The sequence below is a fragment of the Stegastes partitus genome, unplaced genomic scaffold (genome assembly GCF_000690725.1).
Source record: "Stegastes partitus isolate 25-593 unplaced genomic scaffold, Stegastes_partitus-1.0.2 Scaffold1507, whole genome shotgun sequence".
NCBI classification, from domain to species: Eukaryota; Metazoa; Chordata; class Actinopteri; family Pomacentridae; genus Stegastes; species Stegastes partitus.
The window spans coordinates 156,010-173,856 of record NW_007579238.1 but is presented as its reverse complement, the minus strand read 5'-3'; the positions used below and the strand labels follow the sequence as shown (position 1 = coordinate 173,856).

The 17,847-nt window shown below is 45.1% G+C and overlaps 1 protein-coding gene across 2 annotated transcripts in view; it reads right to left on the bottom strand.

Annotated features, from left to right (window-relative positions):
• Nucleotides 1-6,068: 6,068 nt before the first annotated feature.
• The window catches only part of ric1 (RIC1 homolog, RAB6A GEF complex partner 1), a 47,121-nt gene continuing 35,342 nt past the window's right edge, over nt 6,069-17,847 (bottom strand). For both annotated transcript variants that reach the window (XM_008300184.1, XM_008300183.1), the window contains 17 exons: nt 17,450-17,620; nt 17,141-17,353; nt 16,076-16,114; nt 15,510-15,620; nt 15,218-15,307; nt 14,947-15,107; nt 13,461-13,599; nt 13,257-13,373; nt 12,454-12,861; nt 11,998-12,309; nt 11,728-11,886; nt 11,127-11,260; nt 10,751-11,031; nt 9,872-10,084; nt 9,555-9,732; nt 9,280-9,468; nt 6,069-8,764 (listed from right to left, as the gene is read on the bottom strand). In XM_008300184.1, the coding sequence (XP_008298406.1) occupies nt 8,449-8,764; nt 9,280-9,468; nt 9,555-9,732; nt 9,872-10,084; nt 10,751-11,031; nt 11,127-11,260; nt 11,728-11,886; nt 11,998-12,309; nt 12,454-12,861; nt 13,257-13,373; nt 13,461-13,599; nt 14,947-15,107; nt 15,218-15,307; nt 15,510-15,620; nt 16,076-16,114; nt 17,141-17,353; nt 17,450-17,620 (3,231 nt within the window). In that variant the 3' untranslated portion in view covers nt 6,069-8,448. The remainder of the gene's footprint in view (nt 8,765-9,279; nt 9,469-9,554; nt 9,733-9,871; nt 10,085-10,750; nt 11,032-11,126; nt 11,261-11,727; nt 11,887-11,997; nt 12,310-12,453; nt 12,862-13,256; nt 13,374-13,460; nt 13,600-14,946; nt 15,108-15,217; nt 15,308-15,509; nt 15,621-16,075; nt 16,115-17,140; nt 17,354-17,449; nt 17,621-17,847) is intronic.

Below are 17,847 nucleotides of genomic sequence, written 5' to 3'. Positions count from 1 at the left end.
TTTCTGTCCCCCAGCCTCCCAGAGACCCGGACCCATCCGGCCCCGAAGGGATGATCTCGGTCGCCATCTCCTCCCACTATTTCTTTGGGGAAGACCAGAGGACTGCTCAGCTGGAGGAAATCCTCCGTAGGTTTCCCACGTGGTCCTTCCCCTCCTCCTGGGTCAGTACCTATGACATGTACCGATACTGAGGATGGCCGCACATCACAGAGGCTGATGCTGAGGAAGAGCTGAGGGCCACAGGGGGACCTCCCCCCCACCCTCCGAGACAGACAGACAGAGAAAAAAAAAGAGATTTCAAGGAACAATACCGAGGACCGGCCCTGCCGCCTTTCCACTCCGACACGCACAAACACACACTCTAACACACACTCACGCTCCGTCCCAGCCTGCCTGAGAGACCCCTATCACTGTGTCAGTAGGCTTAGTAGCTAACCGAGCAGGACGACACGCAGAGACATGCCAGAGGTAAGCTGACCAGCCGGCTTGCAGACCGACACACTGGCCACCACAAGCCTCGTGCTCGCTCCTGGGTTAGTGAAACGAAGGGGTTACGTTTTCAGTTGATTTTTGTTTTGTTTAATTTTTTTTTTTCTACTCAATCTGTTGTGCCTTTGCTTTTTTCTCACTCCCTTCCTCACTTTCTTCCTCGCTCACTTCCTCCCCCGTTCTTCCTCTCACACGCTAACACTCTTCCTGAATGATTAACATCGCATGGCTACCTCCCCCCCCTCCTCCCCTCGCGCTCCGCTTATCAGCAAACCACTCGGGCCATTGTCAAGACTGGACGTGTCTCTGGCTTCCTCTGCAAAAACAACACCACTAGCACCCTCTGCACTGTCGGTGTAGGAACATACTGATGGGAATATTTGGGATAGGAAACAACAAAAAAACAAAAACCTGTTTCTGTTTTTGATGCCTCTTCTGGCTTTAACTGGAAACTTTGACACTTTGAAAGTCTTTTTTTTTTCATCAACATGCACTTTGTCATATTACAAGCAAACGGTTTTTGCATCAGCTACTGAGATAAATTATCATTCCGTACTAACGCCACTGATTCGCAGCAAGTCGTTTTAATGAGGAATGCCGACATCTGCTTGGTGGATGCAGGGAAACTGTGCTTGTTAAACGAAAACAGCCGGCTGAAATCAAAGTGTCAAGGTGTCCCGTAAAGAGCAGCTCTCCTGAAACCTGGAGGGCAGTCGAGGGCAATATCGAGATATTTTTAGTTTTTTTTTGTTTTGTTTTTTTTGGCAAAGGTGTAATTTTTCATTTCGGGTTTTGGCAAAAAACCGCAACTTCACAAGGAAACGAGGACAATCCTGTGATTTAAAAATGATTCTCCGAGCCTTGTAGGTGACTGGATGGGAAACCAGCAATGCAGCTCCACAGTCAGTAAAGTGCATCCGTCACCTCGTTGTGTTTCTCATGGAGGTGATGCTTATTTACGTTTGCTCTTACTGTAATAATGATGCTACCTTTTTGTTAAAACAACTTGACTATGCCAAGAGCTGTCTCCAGCAGCACCAATGACCGTCTCCTGCTTACAGAAAAAAAGCTGCAATGATGAATCAGTTATTATTCTATTTTGATGACTGATGAATCGTCATTTGTCAAACAGAAATGCCAGAAACATGAGGATAGTTGAAGAAATATCTCTGGGTTTGGACTGATGAGACATTCGGAGACATCAGCTTTTGATTTTGGGGATCTGGGATGTGCACTTTTTTTTTTAAACTGCTTTTTGGCATCACATATTCACAAAGTTGACCAGTATTGGAAATTATCATTACCCACGGCCCTAAAAGAAAGTCATCCAGACATGTAACTGCACATTTGGCTTCAGAGGGAGACAATTTAATCAGATATTTGAAAGCCACATACAATGTAGTAATATAGATTTACTGATTTGTTTTGTGGGCCTCTAACTACCTGAAAAGAGCCGTGGCATTTAGTAGTTAAAATCTGGAAAATAGAGACAATACTCAATCGGTATTCTTTCAGTGATTGCCATGCAAAAAATGTGAAATGAGTCTCCACATGAAGCAGGAGGTAATGAACATGTGCAGAGCTTTAAAATCTTTAAAATCAATTCCTTTTTACCCCTTAAGTGGCGCTAAATTGCAGTTATTTAATTAAAAATGTTAGATAAAACGGACAGTCTCTGGAAATGTGTGAAAGCCGAGCGGTAAAGGTCGAGGCCGGCTGGAAATCGACCGGTGACTCACCGGTTCGAGGCCTCATGTTTAGCCGATATGCAAACGGTTCAAGATAAAATCCTGGTAAATCCTCCAGAAACTCTACTGTAGCTTAGGAGAATGAAAAAGTGTCATAGGAAAGTGTTGAGCTGCACCAACACAGTGAACTGAAACATCCACCTTAGGGATGATAAGTGGTTAATCGTTGATGGTTAATCGATTAGCTGCCGTGTCAGAAAATGTGTTGTACGTCATCTGTAGTACCTCTTGAACACTGTAGCGACCTGAGGAGGCGTTCACCCACATTACCAGCAGCTCTGTTAGTTTAGCCAGTGAAGGGCCACCATGACAAAGTCTCCTGTCATGCTTAACGCCTACCTGCCAGAGCTTCACTTTTCTTGAAGCTGAAGTGGACTAAAAGCAGTTTAACTTCGGCCTTGTGGCTGATGATCTTTGCCATCGAAGATCACATTCGAAGCATCTGGACGTTAAACAGAATGTAAATCTCTGCATCGGTGCTGCTGGAGACAACCTTCACTACAAACTGTCTCATCTTTGTTGTGTGTCGCTACCTTCTTCTCTCGTTGTATGTGGAGCTGCATCTTTTCGTCTCGAACCCCCTCGAAGTATCGCAACCACGATCCAGTTTGTCTGCTTCACATAGTCCAACACTGTAACGCAGCGTTACAGTCAGCGTCACCACTACCTCCACAGCATCGAACTGCAGATGTTAAAGCTCTTGGATCGAATGTTATCGTTGGACAGATTTAGATCATATTTAGCTAACCGAGGTTAACTAAACGTTATAGAGAGAGATTATAAAGTTGTTTGTGTGTGGGCTACCTCTGTTTCCATGCGGTTGTCTTAGATACTGTGTCAGGATGACTGTCCCCTCCCTTCCCTGCCTTCAGTCCCACACACTGATCCGTGGGTTCGTTACCGACTCCACCTCCGTGGAATCGGGTCGTCTAAACTTGGGAGCTCAACCGAGCCGACGCGCTCGTCTTTCGTCCACTTCGTGTCGCACCCGGCGAGGTGTCGTCGTGATCCGTGTCGTCCATTCGGCTCAAAATGAGAAATTTACACGAAAGGAGGCCTTAAAAGTTTTGCTTCCAAAGAAAATGTTTACTGTAGTGGACACAAAACATCTCAGTGGTCTTAAAAGCTACCAAGTGCCGCACTGTTTAGCGTTTTTCTGTAAAAATGATCCGGAAGGTTTCGAGCGGACGTCTGTCGCAGCCTTCAGCAAGATTGTCCCGCTGTGCTCGTGTTTGTTTTTTTTTGTTTTTATCAATGCGTCGGATGAGCGAAAACTGGAACTCACAGACGATTTCAAGCCATCAAGTTGGTGGGAAAATGTTCCGGATGACAAAAACAAACACTCCGTAGCTGTTGTGGAGCTTTGATCACATCACAGGGTTTTCCTCAGCAGACGTCGTGAAATTGAAACTTGAAATCTCGTCGACTCCCAAGCGAGATGAGCGGTTTCTTGTTTTTGCTGTTTAAAGTAACGTTACTCCTCCGCCTCCTTCTGCTGAGGAAGACGGTGTGATGCAGTCAGGAGCTCTCCTTGTGCTTGTTTTTGTCAGATGATCTCATCAGCTGGCTGCAGTGAACACGTGTCAGGCCTCAGTGTCCCTTCAAAAAGCAAAACACACAAACCGTTATGAATGAACATTTCAAATATATAGTTGGTCGAAAAATGTAAAGATTTGATGTGTGATGTGTTTTGTTTTTTCTCCCTAAAGGACCATGCCTTTGTTTTTTTTAAACCATTTGCATTCTTCACCCAGTTTGACAAGAGTTAAAGCAGCTGTTTGATTTGGATCCAAAGCACATTTCAAGTGTCTGCAGGTGGATTCGCACATCGTGTGTGAATAAAATGAAAACCAACAGCTGCCTGCCGGAGAGCTAAATGGAAAATGAGTCGGTTAAATGTGCTAAAACACAAATCTGTAGGATCTTTAATCATAATCAGAGAACCCTCACACCTGTTGGCGAAGGAACAGCCGATCAGGTGTTTTGTGCAGCTGGCCGGCTCACACCTGGACCGGTCAGCAGCATCACGGAGGTGTTCTGTTTAAATCAGAGTTAGAAGATGGTCACTGTTGGTGTCATCGGAGCAGCTGGAGATTTCAGTCAGGAATCTTTTCACAACAAAGGAAGATGAGTCTTTACTGTGATCAGGTGATTATCTGACAGCAGAGTGACGTCTTTACAGGTGAAGTCAGTCGTGCGGTAGATGTGTGTCAGTGGATCAGATGTGAAAAGACAGAAGATATTCACTTGTATAGAGAGTTCTTCAGTTGATATGCAGAGTCTATTAGAGAAAGAGCTTTATTAATTAATGTAAATTAATATTTTTCTAAAACCCTGTTCAGTGGCGTAGCGTTTGACTTTTTGTTCCAGATTGAAGGGTTGAGTTCAGCTTGTTTCTGACCACAAACCTTTATTTTTTCTAAACCATTTCAGTTTGAGGCAGATCGTTTAATTCCTGTCTATAGTTCTGACTTTAAATGGGATGAAAGTGGGTGAATAACAAAGTAAGAACTGCTGTAAACGTGGGACAGAGCAGGGAGACGTTTGACATAAGCGCTGTGAAAAGGCTCCTCCCACACCGTTGGTGCTCCCGCCGTTAGTCTAAAGCTTCCACCGAGTGCTGCTAGAGAGCTTTAACATACAAACTCTTTTTTTTTCTTTAGGATCAAGTTTTGTTTTTTTTGCGACAGTCTAATGTATTAATGTGACTCGGTTTGGACTGAGAGGCTGACCAAGCACTGCACAGTGTGTTGTTTTTTTTTGTCCTCGAGGACGGACTCGCACTTGGGACGCAGCTTTAGCTCCGTCCTCCGTCACAGTCGCTCACACAGTTTCCAGATCAGGTGGAGAATTAAAACTGTTGAACCGAAATCTCTTCTGGGATACACGTCGAAATGTCTTAATGTTGAAGGATGTTCTTGATTTTCTTTTATATTAATTTTGTTTTTATCGTTACCTGAATTGTGTTTCTGTTCACCTACGTCTTGTTTCTTTAACTGTTTTTGTTCTGAAAGTTAAATTAATGTTTTTACACAAAACTGATCAGTTTTTTTTTTCTGTGATTGACACGTAACGGTTTTTTCTTTTGGAATTCTGTTTTCTTTTTTGTAAAAAAAAAAAAAAAAAATCACATTTTGTCTTGTTAGTTGGAAGCTGGTGATTGATTTTGACTGTTGTGTTTATTGGGATTGATCTGGTTAACAGGGTATCCATGTATCCGATGGATGGGATGATTTTACATTATGCAAAAAGCTTGAATTAATTTAGCACTTGTACAGCAATTAAAATGCTTCTTACGTTACTGTGGCTGGTTGTCTTTTATGTGTTTCATTGCGTACAAGCAGCAGATTAGATTAGAATTTAGCAAATTTTTATTATTACTTTTTTCAGTTTCTCGTTATTTGAGGGCTGCAAGGAGGCGCGGTGGTTAGTGTCGTTGCCTCGCAGCAAGAAGGTCACCGGATTGTGTCCCGGTGAGGACACCTGGGATCTTTCTGCATGGAGTCTCCATGTTCTCCCTGTACAGCGTGGGTTCTCTCCGGGTTCTCCGGCTTCCTCCCACACAGTCCAAAAACATGTTGAGGTTAATTGGTGATTCTAAATTGTCCGTAGGTGTGAATGTGAGTGTGCTTGGTTGTCTGTCTCTAAGTGTAGCCCTGTGATAGACTGGTGACCTGTCCAGGGTGTCCCCTGCCTTCACCATAAGTCAGCTGGGATAGACTCCAGCCCCCCATGACCCTAGTGAGGATTAAGCGGTGTATAGATAATGGATGGATGTATACTTTAAAAAAATAAAATAAAATATAGACAGCTATGCTCAAAGAGGCAAACTAAGCATTTTAAAAATAATTTATTGGTCTTTATGTACAAGGAAAAAAATGAAGTAGAAAACCAAACATGAGTAGAAAAGGCAAATGTACAAGAGAGTATCTTTACACTGCATTGAGGATGTCTGCTGCCCCAGAAATAAAACTCTACTCTGAGTAAACAGGCAATACTTTTAAACTGTACACAGTAGGGAGGGAGCGCTAGTGTCCACCTGTGAGTGAATGTGACACCCGAGTACCACGAGACACACCTGACCGACCGCTCCTCACCCGCAGAGAGGGAAACCAAAAAAAAACAAAAAACGTCTGAAATATTCATTTCCGTAGGAAATTGTCTCGTATGCTGTCAGCATTAGTCTGTTGAGCCATGGCCGTTATGTTTCTGATGAGGGGGGGAGGTTTAGTGGGTGTGTTTTGAGGTTTTTGTTCCCTCTGCATAATGACTCGAGCGTTCAATCGAAGCAAACCGGTTAAAACAGAAGGCCTCTGGACGTAAAAGTCTTTGGTTCATCAAGTTACCGTTTTCAAGTCAAGTAAAGCTTACAGCGGGAGCAGCGTAGTGTGGCTGTAGGCTTGTTCAGAGTGGAGACGACGGGGGGCCCACCGGAACCAGGGGGGCAACAGGGCCGAGGGGGCGACGCCTGTCCCGTTTAGTCATTTTGCCCTTTCGTGTTTTCGCGAGTGTTCTAACAAATACAGGCAGAATCTAAGTTTCCACAAACAAGAGAGCAAAAATGAACCTCTAGAATATGATTTGGTCTATCGTGAAAAGCTAACAGCTGGGAGGGTTGTGGGGGGTGGGGGACAGAAAAAAGAAGCATAAAAAATAAAGCTGAGTAACATTTCAATACATTGCACAATATAATACTGACATATGCGTGATGAAGCGTTTAGTGCTCGCCGTGTTGAGCTTTGATAACCGAAACAGGAGGGGGGAAGAGTCTCGTCAGTCATAAAAACAAACGTCTCTGTTCATCACTTCAGCAATTATCACTCAGCTAAAAATACCAATAAATAATAGTAATAATGAGGACTAATACAATAAAATCAATTCCACACATTTTTGAATACGATGTGGTTCAGAAATGCACACAGAAGCACACGACATCAGTCAAGCGGTTCAGGGATGTGATATGCATGTTGAACTGGACGAAGTATGAAGTCCTTATCAGATGACGAGGGTTCAGATTACACAACAGCGCTTCCATTGCACAACGACAATCCCTCTGTTTCAAAAACAAAAAAAAAACGATACTGACGTGTCACTTCTAACACTGCTGACGAGGGGGGATCCGATGATGCTCTTGTAACGAGGGACAGCTACAAAAAGCAGAATGGCTTTGACGGCACGTTCATCGCGTGCCTCGCTGATGATGGGAAACACTCTCAGATGGGGGCGTTTAAAAGCTGGATAAAGTGTCGTATGATTTGGTTTTTGTAGCATGCGTTCGCACCTCCGCCTTCCAATCTTTCTCAGGAACCTGCTTGTGGCTTCGGTGAGGTCGGGGGGGGCCGTGAAAAATACATGAGCGGAGGTACTGATCAGTGGTAAGAAACTAGTCTGCAGTGGATTCGTTCTCTTCTTTTTCAAGAATTGCACAGAATTCAAACCGTCTTTTCACGAGCGAGACTCAAGAGGGACGAGTTCTAATCAATAGAAAAATAACGTCATCTCGTTTGCGCCGCTGCATTATTCCAAAAAAGGTATCACAAAATATTTTAAAATCATATGAGGTATGAAAGTATGAAACACCTCTTGTGCACACACACACACACACACACATACACACTTACTTGCTGGAGGCTCAGACACACTTCAGTGCATCTCCGTTAAATGACTTTGTTCTACATTCTGCTTAGCAATGTAGCGCGATGATCAGATAGACTCTTGATTCTTTCACCGTTTACCGAATGGAAACGATGGAGCTTTTTTTTGTCTGGACAGTCTTGGAATTACAATAACAACACAAAAAAAACAAAAAAAAAGCCTGGTGCTTTCATGTGCTGCTCTACAGCTTCCAAACAGGTGACTTTGTTTTTTTTTCTTCTGGTGAAATGAGTCCTGTTAGAAATAAAAGCGTCAGACTTGAGGCCTGTCTCTGGTTGTGCTGTGATGTCTTTGTGCCGGTCGGGTCTGTCTGTCGCTCAGTATCCACGGGGGCTCTGCTCGACACCAAGGGCAAATCTGGAGAGTGGATAATACTGACTGAAGTAAGAACCTGCCGGAGAGGTACTTTCTGTGCACACACACACACATACATACACACAGACGCACACACACACACAAAAATAAAGTCATTTTCCAGTCAGCTGCCACTGCTGCTGCTGCTTCCTCGGGGATCCACAGTTCACAGGTTCGAGTCCAGAAGAACCCCCCCCGGGCTTCAGGACAAGGTGCAGTCGTAGGCTCCCTCCTCCTCGCCCTGCTCCTCCATCTGTTCAGGAGGACAGTCCTCGGAAGGGGGGCGAGGAAAACCTCCCGCGGGCTCGAGGGCGGGCAGAGCCAAGCCGAGCGGAGCCGCGACCCCCCTGCTGTCCTCCACCCGCGGTACCGTCGCTCCTCCCAGCCCCTCGGAGCCGCTGAGTTTGGAGCTCTGGCTGACGGGCTGGAAGGCTTCGGGCTGCACCTGCTCGGACGCCGAGTCCAACAGCTGCTGCAGCTGCGGCTGGATCAGGTTGAGGAAGGGTTTGTATCCGAGGCTGGAGACAGGAGGGAGAAAATAGCACTGAGGTTGTGGTCAGATATAGGAAGGTTCTTAATTGAGTGAAATGACCCAGAAGAGCTGGTTAAAGCGCCTTTAATGCTTCCGCTCTTATCTTTCTTAACACAGGATACACTGGTCCATCCTTTGCAAACAGAAAGGATGGACCATAACTCCTAGTGGCAGCAACATTCACAGCAATGCACCACCCACAGCAGACCCACAACAACATCTGTTGCCAAAAGATTACGTCGCCTTGTGTAACTGCAGCACCGTGGGCTGTCTGTTCAGCGTCCTCATGAATCCTCCTTCACATCTTTGTTTGACTCCTTGACATTTTCGGTCAAGCAAGTGTTCAGGAAAAGACTTTTTTTTTCCTAATTCTTCCACCTCATCATGGGTTTATCTATCATATTAACTGATGCTGTTAGTTCACTCACTTTAAGCATCAAGCAGATTCTCATCTTGAGTCCTAAAGGAAAACATTTGACACTTAGATCATAAAACACTCACCAGTCAGTGGAGGCCCACGTGTCGACGCCCAGTAAGCCGTTTCGGACGCTCTGCACAGTTTCTGGAGGAACCTCGGGGCTGTCCAGGAAGCTGATCACTTGCTTGATGACGTTTGCATCCCGCAGGATCAAGCCGATCACCACACACCACTCCAGACAGCCGGCCTCCATGAACACATGGAGGAGGTACCTGAGAGAGAGAGAGAGAGACGGCTTGTGTTGAATTATATTGACAGAAGGCTGCTGTGGAAATCCAGGAGGAGAGCGAGATCTCACCTGAGCTGCACCTGTGACTTGTGTGGGCCTTTGTTGGCCAGCTCCATGGAGATGTGCTCCAGCTCGGCCTGGCTCAGGCTCAGAGTGGAGGAGTTCTCGTCGACCATGGTCCAGTCGCCGTCCACCACTGAGCTGGTCTCCGTCAGATCCGTGGCCGAGCCGACGCTGTACTCCTCGACTGGAGGAGAGAAAGAAGACGTTAACAGAAGAACACAAACGCTGATTGCAGTTTAGAACAACAAGCAGTGTCTGTTGACGAACGGCAGATGGGAGCCGTGCCGTTTTAGGAGAGGGATTAACTGTTCGGCTCTTGTTACCTTTGTTGGTGAGGAGCGACAGGAAGGCGTCGTGTGTCTGTGGTGAGTGTTGGTTGGAGTGAGCTGATGAGGCCGTGTCCGTGTCTTTGGCCCTCTGCCCGAGGCCGTCCATCCAGGTGTGGTTGGTGGGAGCAGCCGGGGGCGGCGCCGCGTCCATGTCGCTGTTCAGCAGGCTGTCGGCTGACTGGGACTTCAAGAGCCGTGTGCTCAGCACTGAGGGCAACAACGAGAGAGAAAGAGTATGGTGACAGAGACACTTAAAATTTAATCAGTGAGTCAACTGGGGCAGGAGAAACCTTAGTTCACATGTGTAAGGGCTGCTGTGTTGGTAAACCTTGGAAAGGCAGGTGATTGTATTTCAGTTGTCAGAATTACACCACTTAACAGTTTGTTACGTGACGAGCCAGAAACCGCAAAAACAGGAAGAATCATTAGATGTGCAACTTTCCCACAGTTTTTGAACTTCTCGTATGACTTTCAGTTTTGTCTAAATCCAAGCTTAACATTGTGATACTTTATTTAAATCACTGTATTCTGCATGCCTCATTTAATAGTTTGCTCTGACCTGGTTGTGTAAAAAACTAAAAATTCTGGGCTGCTTGACACAACTGAAAAGCCACTAGTGACTCAGCTGCAACTAACAGTCACGTGACAAAAATTCAGGGACTTTTTAAATAAACTATAAACTAACTTCACACATAGGAGACAACTGCTGAAGAGTAACGAGGAATATAGAACACACACATCCTCAGGACATCCAAACTACAATAACAGATGCATACCAAGCTATTTGAATCAACTATGAGTATTCTGAAGTTGCACCAATCAGCATACCTTCAACGTTTACATTTCCACTGATACCCGACTTTGTTTCCTCACCTGAGCGACAGCGTCCGTTCTTCAGAGGCGAGCTGAGGCTTCCCACGGGAATGACGGGGAACGGCCACAGAAAATCCTTGTGCAGCCTCTTCAACGCCGAAACAAAATCCTCGACCCGGGCCACTCGGTTTCGCTCGCGGCACAACCAACCGATGAGCTCGAAGCCCAGCTGTGCGGAGAAGCACCCCAGGTCACGGAGGCGCACTTGCTCCAGGAGGTGGCGGGCGTGGCGCCAGAGCATCATATCAATGTACATGTTCTCTGCACACTCCACGTCCCGTCTGGCAGGAGGAAGTAAAAGTAGGGGATGTTATAGTGAGAACATTTTCAACACAACATGATCGCAGCGTTCACAGTATAACGTGTGTGTCCGTACCCTTTAGCAGAAGCTCCAGTGGGCATGCTGAAGGTCTTCTGCAGGTTGAACTTTCCTGTCGTGACGGAGTCGGCCGACTGAGACAAGCTGATGCTGCGATTTCTAAAGAACTCGAAACCTGTTGAGCTGGGTTCCTAAACACAGATACAGATGCTCATGTTTACGGGTTTGTCGTACCGTGATCAAGTGCAGCTGACTCATCACAACAAATCAGCAACCGCATGTGTGCTTTCCAGTACGATGTAAATGTTATTACTGAATACATTTCTACTGAGCTTACTGCCTGAATGTTCATGTCAGATGGATTACAAACGAATCACAGATTTTGTGCACCGTTATCTGAATCCACTCTAAGCCACCGAAATCAGATTTTGGAATTGGCTTGAAAAAAAGGTGCAAATCCTTTCAACAGATCTCAATAGTTGGGGCTTTTTTTTTTATTGTGGACAGATTGAAATGATGAAAATCAGTGATATAGAAAATATTCTTTTGCCTGATGGGAGACAAGATCTGAACGGCAACTGCAAAAGTTTCTTGACTCTTCTTTAACTGCCAGAAAAGTGGGAAGCAAGTTGTACTGAGATGATGTGAAGCTCCTCACCTGAGTAGTGGGTGTCGGGGGCGGAGTCTCCATCTCCCCTGAGCCGATGGCTTTGAGGAATCGGATCATGTGCCTGCAGAGGTCCCACTTTCCCTGCTCAAGCGCCGTGTTGAAGAGAAGAGTGGCGTGCTGTCTGCTCACGGCTGGAACCTCCATGTTCTTTATGGGAAGAGACAAGACTTTTATGTATCACCATTTGAGGATGAAAATGTCCAGTAACTCCTGCATCATGCTAGAGTGTGTTAACATGTTCTTTAAATCCGAGCATACCTGCAGGATAATCAGATAGGAGGCTGCTGTGTCCAGGTCTTGAGCCATGAGACACTCCTCAAACAGATCTTTGGGGTTTCCCACAGCTGCAAACAGGTAGTTCCACAGGGCGTACTCTGTCTTCCTGGCACAGTGGACGATGGTCTGGAGGAAGAAGGGGAACTCTGTGATGAACTTGGCCACGGTGGGCAGCAGAGGGTCGGGTATGGGCTCCCGTGATGTCGCCTCTTCTTCCAGCACCACGTGAACCATGAGCTCCATGACATGGGGGAAGTAGGGGAGGGAGGCACATGACTGAGCCAGCATCAAAGCCTGGAAGAGGAGACACAAAGGAGTGGAGAGAATGAACTCGGTGACTTAGTCGGTGCTATGATTTCATGGTCCACAGAATGCAAACAAAAGGTCTGCGTGAGTCAAGTGTGTTAGATTTGAGGCGGTACGAGACGCTCCGCATACCTGTTCGCCCAGGTTGCGAACCAGCAGCTGCCTCAGGATGTGGTGGAGGTAGATCTGGGAGGTTCTCTCCACGGTGCAGTAGGGGAACAGTGCCTCCAGTGGCTCTGAGGATCCCTGCAGCCCGTCGTAGAGCACAGTCTCGTTGGTCGCCCCCAGCACCAGGGCGTCCTCGAACAGCACGGCCAGAGGGTAGATGTTGATGTGGAAGGGCAGCATGATGCGCCTGGAGAGGAAGGAGTGGGGCTTACGGTGGTCTCGGGGGAACAGCGGCAGCCACACTTTCATGCCTGCTTCTCCACAGGACAACCACAGGGCCTCCAGCAGGTGGCGCTTCTTCTTGTTGGAGCGACAGGTCGTCCACACGTTCTCCACGCACTGGGCCAGCACCACGGGAGGGCAAAATGGTAGCTAGCGGAGGGAGAAGAGCTGTTAGAGGGATTTCCTGAATAGTATGTGAAATGCTATTTACTCAACATGCTGGTTTACATGCTTTGAACTGTGGAAGAGTCACTTTTCTTAACTATAAAAAGTGATGTTTTCCAGTTCTGATGTTTTAGCTAACAGGTGCAAAGCTACAAATGACTTTGAGATGATACAAGGCTGCAGATTAAATAAAACCAACACAACTGCCAAGACCAAAAACTAATTAAAGCGTGATTTACGGTTTATTTGCATGGAGATCAAGGTGAATAGAACATTTTGCAAAGCTGGCGACTAAACTTTATTTGCAATAGAAGGCTTCTGCCAAAAAATGTGGCTGTTACGGTAAGAATTAGAAAATCAGGAGAGGTGTTTGGACTCACCAGCTTCTTGTTGACAGCAGGCGTCTCTTTCTCTCGTACCTGCGGTCCAGATCGGTCCCTCTGTAGCATGATCAGCTGGCCAGCCAGATTCAACATGATGCTCTCAGCCATGCAGGCCTGACACGGACACATTACAGAGGTGTTAACACACCTGTGGTTATAGCTCGGTGATTGTGTGTGTGTGTGTGTGTGTTTCTGTCTTACCTGCTGCGGGGCTTTCAATGTGATGCCAGTCTCTGTGCGCACAGACGTGAGCGTGACCGAGACCACGAGGGCTGGATGAGGGATGTAGCGAGACATTGACACCTCCTGCAGCAGCTCCACGCTGGCTGACGGATTTGGACTGGAATGAGGAGTACAAGTGCACACGTTATAAGTCAGAATCTCAACTTTAAGGACAGAAAAAGTCATGCACAGTAAAGAAAAACAAACAAAGCAACACAAGGAATTAGAGGACTATTTTAACCCCAGTGACACTGCAAAAGCTTTCAATATGACAAGTGATCATCTATGTAGAAACAACACGTAGCATTCTAAAATATTCCCTGATTAAATTGACTCTATGTGCCTGTCTGGAAAGTCGCTGTAATAAAGGGACATTAAAAACATAAAGTATTCTGAAATCTTTCAATTACATCACATGTCTATCTCTGCCAAGGAGGTGGAGATAAAAGTGGAATGTCTTCATTGCTGTTTGTTGGTTTGTTCACAGCATAATAAGCTGTTTGCTGCACTGTTTTGCACTGTTTCCACTGCACATTTGCCTATTATATGCTTAGATTGTATATTTTTTAGCCTATTGTATGTTTATTAAATGTTTACCTTCAACATTTTTTTAGCATGTATATTTTTTTTTCAACTGTTTTTTTTTTTTTTTTTTTTAAATGAGGGTTCAAGAGAAACTCAATTTCAGTTCCTGTATGTGTACACGTGTAGCAGAACTGACAATAAAATAAATTTGACTTGACTTGTTTGTTTTATGCAAAAACTACCAGGCCGATGAAACTTGGTGGAGACTTGGTGCATGAGTAAAGGAATAAGCCATTACATTTTGGAGTCTGTCCACCTTCCTTTACATAAACATCCAGATATTTATGAGGGGTGTGATCGCAGATTCACATATCATAGAAAACCAGTCTATTGGCCTTGGCAGAGCTCTGCGTTTTCCCAGTGCCCTTCGAGTTGACAAAGTCCTTTAGTTCTGTTGCTGGCATGAGTCAATGTCCCGGCCAGATGAAAAAGCAGAGGCCCAGTTCTGGCACGTGACGGGTTTAATGTCAAAAGCTTTTACTAAAGCCTCTTTTCCCAAGGGAAAATGCAGCAGAGTAACACTATTACCTAACAATACGGTGGCTATTGATGCCAGGGATTTCCCTGCTGCTGGAATGTGTCAGAGGAAGAAACTGTGTATGCAGTTTAGAAAAGACATCGTCATTCCTGAACAGTACCAGCATTTGTTTTGTAGTCTTAAACGCCTAAAACTTTAACGATCGGCCAGAATTCTTCATCAGGCACTTTATTCTTGATGTCACAAAGCATAAAAACTAATATGCTCCAAGTAAAAGGCTGGTAGACATAGTTGGATTAAAAAAAGAAAAAAAAAAAAAAGGATGGCAGATTGCGAACAGATGAGACTGTCCTTGGGAAAAGATTTATGTTATGGAGCTCTGAAGTTACAAGTGGGGCCCACCTGTCGTTCCTCCTCTCTATGCTGTAGAGGCAGATGGAGCAGTCGGCTCTGAACAGGATGACCATGTCTCTGAAGACGTTGAGCAGCAGGGTGTCTGAGTGCAGCTTTGTGACCGAGGCGAAGGCATTGTCCAGGTTGGATGAGCGTTGATAGAACCTCAACTGTCGTCAACAGAAATCACAATTAGACACGTCTAGAATTGTGACAGATAGCATGAAATACATGGATTTATGAGAGACAATAAATGAAGTAAGCGGTGGTTTATTCTCACCTGCTCCTGCTGGTCTATAAAATTGTAACAGGCCACCACCACAAAGTCGTTCCACCAAGCCAGACCTCCCGTCACCGTCATGTTCTGCTCCTACAGAGAGACAAACATGTGCATCACTTAGATGGACACAAACACACAACTGTACATGATTTGGATCCAAACAAAGCATTTACATCTATATTTGGTAATACAGATTTCATTGGTATGTCTGCAGCTACAAGTTGTTTACTGATAGCTGTACAAAAACCATCTTATATCGATTGTGATCCTTCAATAAACGGCTTCAACGTACCTGAGTGATATTCCCAAACAGCTTCCATTTCCTTGTGAATAAGGAGTAGTGTGCAAAGCCCCGCCTCCCTGCTACAGCCATGCATTGGCCTGCTGTGTCTATGGCTGCAAACTGGAGAGACACACATCCATAAAGCAAACAACATGACAGTTTCAAGTGTTGGCAGAAAACAAATTAACCATAAAACTTAACACAGCGTTGATAGTTTACCTGATATTTACTGTTTGCAGCCAGTTTGATGACATATTTACAAGTCGAGTTTGTCTGTACAACCATATAAAATGATGTTTGCAGGCCCACAACAACAATAAACCCTCTCTAAGAATTACAGGAGGAACTTTTTTTTAAATATATATATTTCGCTCTTGCACCTTTCAGAACAATCATTCTGCTTGTGTACACACAGTTGAGATTGCAGCATTTACTTTGTATACACAGGAATACAGCAGGATTTAGATTATGTACCCCACAGATAAAATCAGAAAGTTCACGAAAGAATTTTAAAGACGGGTTCATTAATGTTTGACCAAACGATGACGAGTAAACAGAGTTACAATCACACGTACCCGTATAGGCCAGTTGCTCTCTAGGTATGTGCTGTGAATCTAGGGGAGAACAAAAAACAAGGTAATGAATGAACTAGACTTCATATCCACTGAGCTGTAAACACACAGGCAAGTTCAGGTAAAGCTCCTTGGTGATGCAACACATATTAACACAATGACCTGTTACCACTATTTACTGCGGTACTGCCCATTCGTTCATGTTATTGGGAGGTTCTGCCACTTTTTTATTTCTCTTTTTATGATCCAGAAAAGACTCTCAGAGCATGAATGAATGCATCTCCACAAACTAGAAGTGTACACGACAGCAGGAACAAGAATCTAGCCCCCATATATATATATATCTGAATTATTAAAACCTTACTCTGCCAGCCGACCTCTCCGATCCAACGATCAAGGCCTCTTGGTTGTTTCTCGCTCCCTTTTTAAATCTAGAGGTGACCGTGCTTTTGAGGTTGTTGCTCCTAAGCTCTGGAACAATCTGCCTACTGCAGTTAGATCTGCTGACTCTGCGGAGTCTTTAAAAAAATGTTTAAAACCCACTTTTATAGGCTGGCCTTCCTTTAAGGTGTTGTTGTTGTCCTCATGTCTTTCCTGTCCTCTTTCCTGTCCTCTCTCTATTCTCCTTTCCTGTGCTTTTCCCGTGCTGATACTCTGTGTTGTATGCATGTATGTTATGCTTGTGTTGTATGTATACATGTTTGTTTGAACTCATTTTAAATTGCATCACGTTAACTTTTATTTTATCAAAATTGTGTTTTGATCTTTTTGGGTTATGTGAAAGCGCTTTGTAACCCTGTGTTTTAAAAAGCGCTTCATAAATAAACCTATTATTATTGCTATTGTTATTATAATCTACCATTTAAACCTCTTGCTTAAGTCTATAAGCACTCAGTCGCTTTTCATGAGATCTTCATCTAACTCCATGTCATGTAACCTCATACTAACATTTCCTAATGATGTAAATAAAGTCTTTTGCCACAAATCGACCAAGGCTGCACTGCTATTCCCAAACTACTGCCACTGTTGTATAAATCCTAAGCAGGAGTGATGACTGCCCGTCCCTACCTGGACCACGTGCCAGTGCTTGTGTCCCAGTAAAGTGCTGAGTCCCTGAGAGAGAGAGGAGTCGGGGTTGGGAGGGTGGTGCATCGGGCTGCCGTCGCGGGGGTGCATGTGTGTGCGCGGGTGCGTGTCGGAGCTGCTGTGGATCTGCGTGGGGTCGACACAGGTCAGGTAGAGGCGGTCCTCGCCGTGGAGCAACACCTGCTCCTGGTTACTCTGTGGAGCAAACAGACCATGAATGTTTAATGGCAGCGGCGGCGCGCTTTAGTGTGAGCTGAGCGTGCGGTGATATGTTTCCATTGCTGCTCTCACCGTGCAGGGGTTGACAGTGAGGGCACTCTTAATGAAGTGGAACTGCAGTATACCGGCCTGCAGGGAGGAGTGAGGGGGAGCGACCATTTCCACATCCTGCTGCTCCTCTGGTCTCCTCCTCTCCGGCTTGTAAGGGAGCACCCACAGGTGGTAGCCCTCTGCTCCCCAGCTCTGGAAAGAGGCAGAGTGCAAGCGTCAGTATATTAAAAAAATTAAATACAATCGGAATGACTAATCACAAAATCAAGGTTTCAAATTCGAAAAGGGTTTTGGAATAAGTTGAATACTTATATAAACCAAAACCCTTATGACAATAATAACTTAAATATATCGAATTAAACAAATTACACAACACACATTGATAATACCTTCTCAAAATAAATAATAACACACAATTT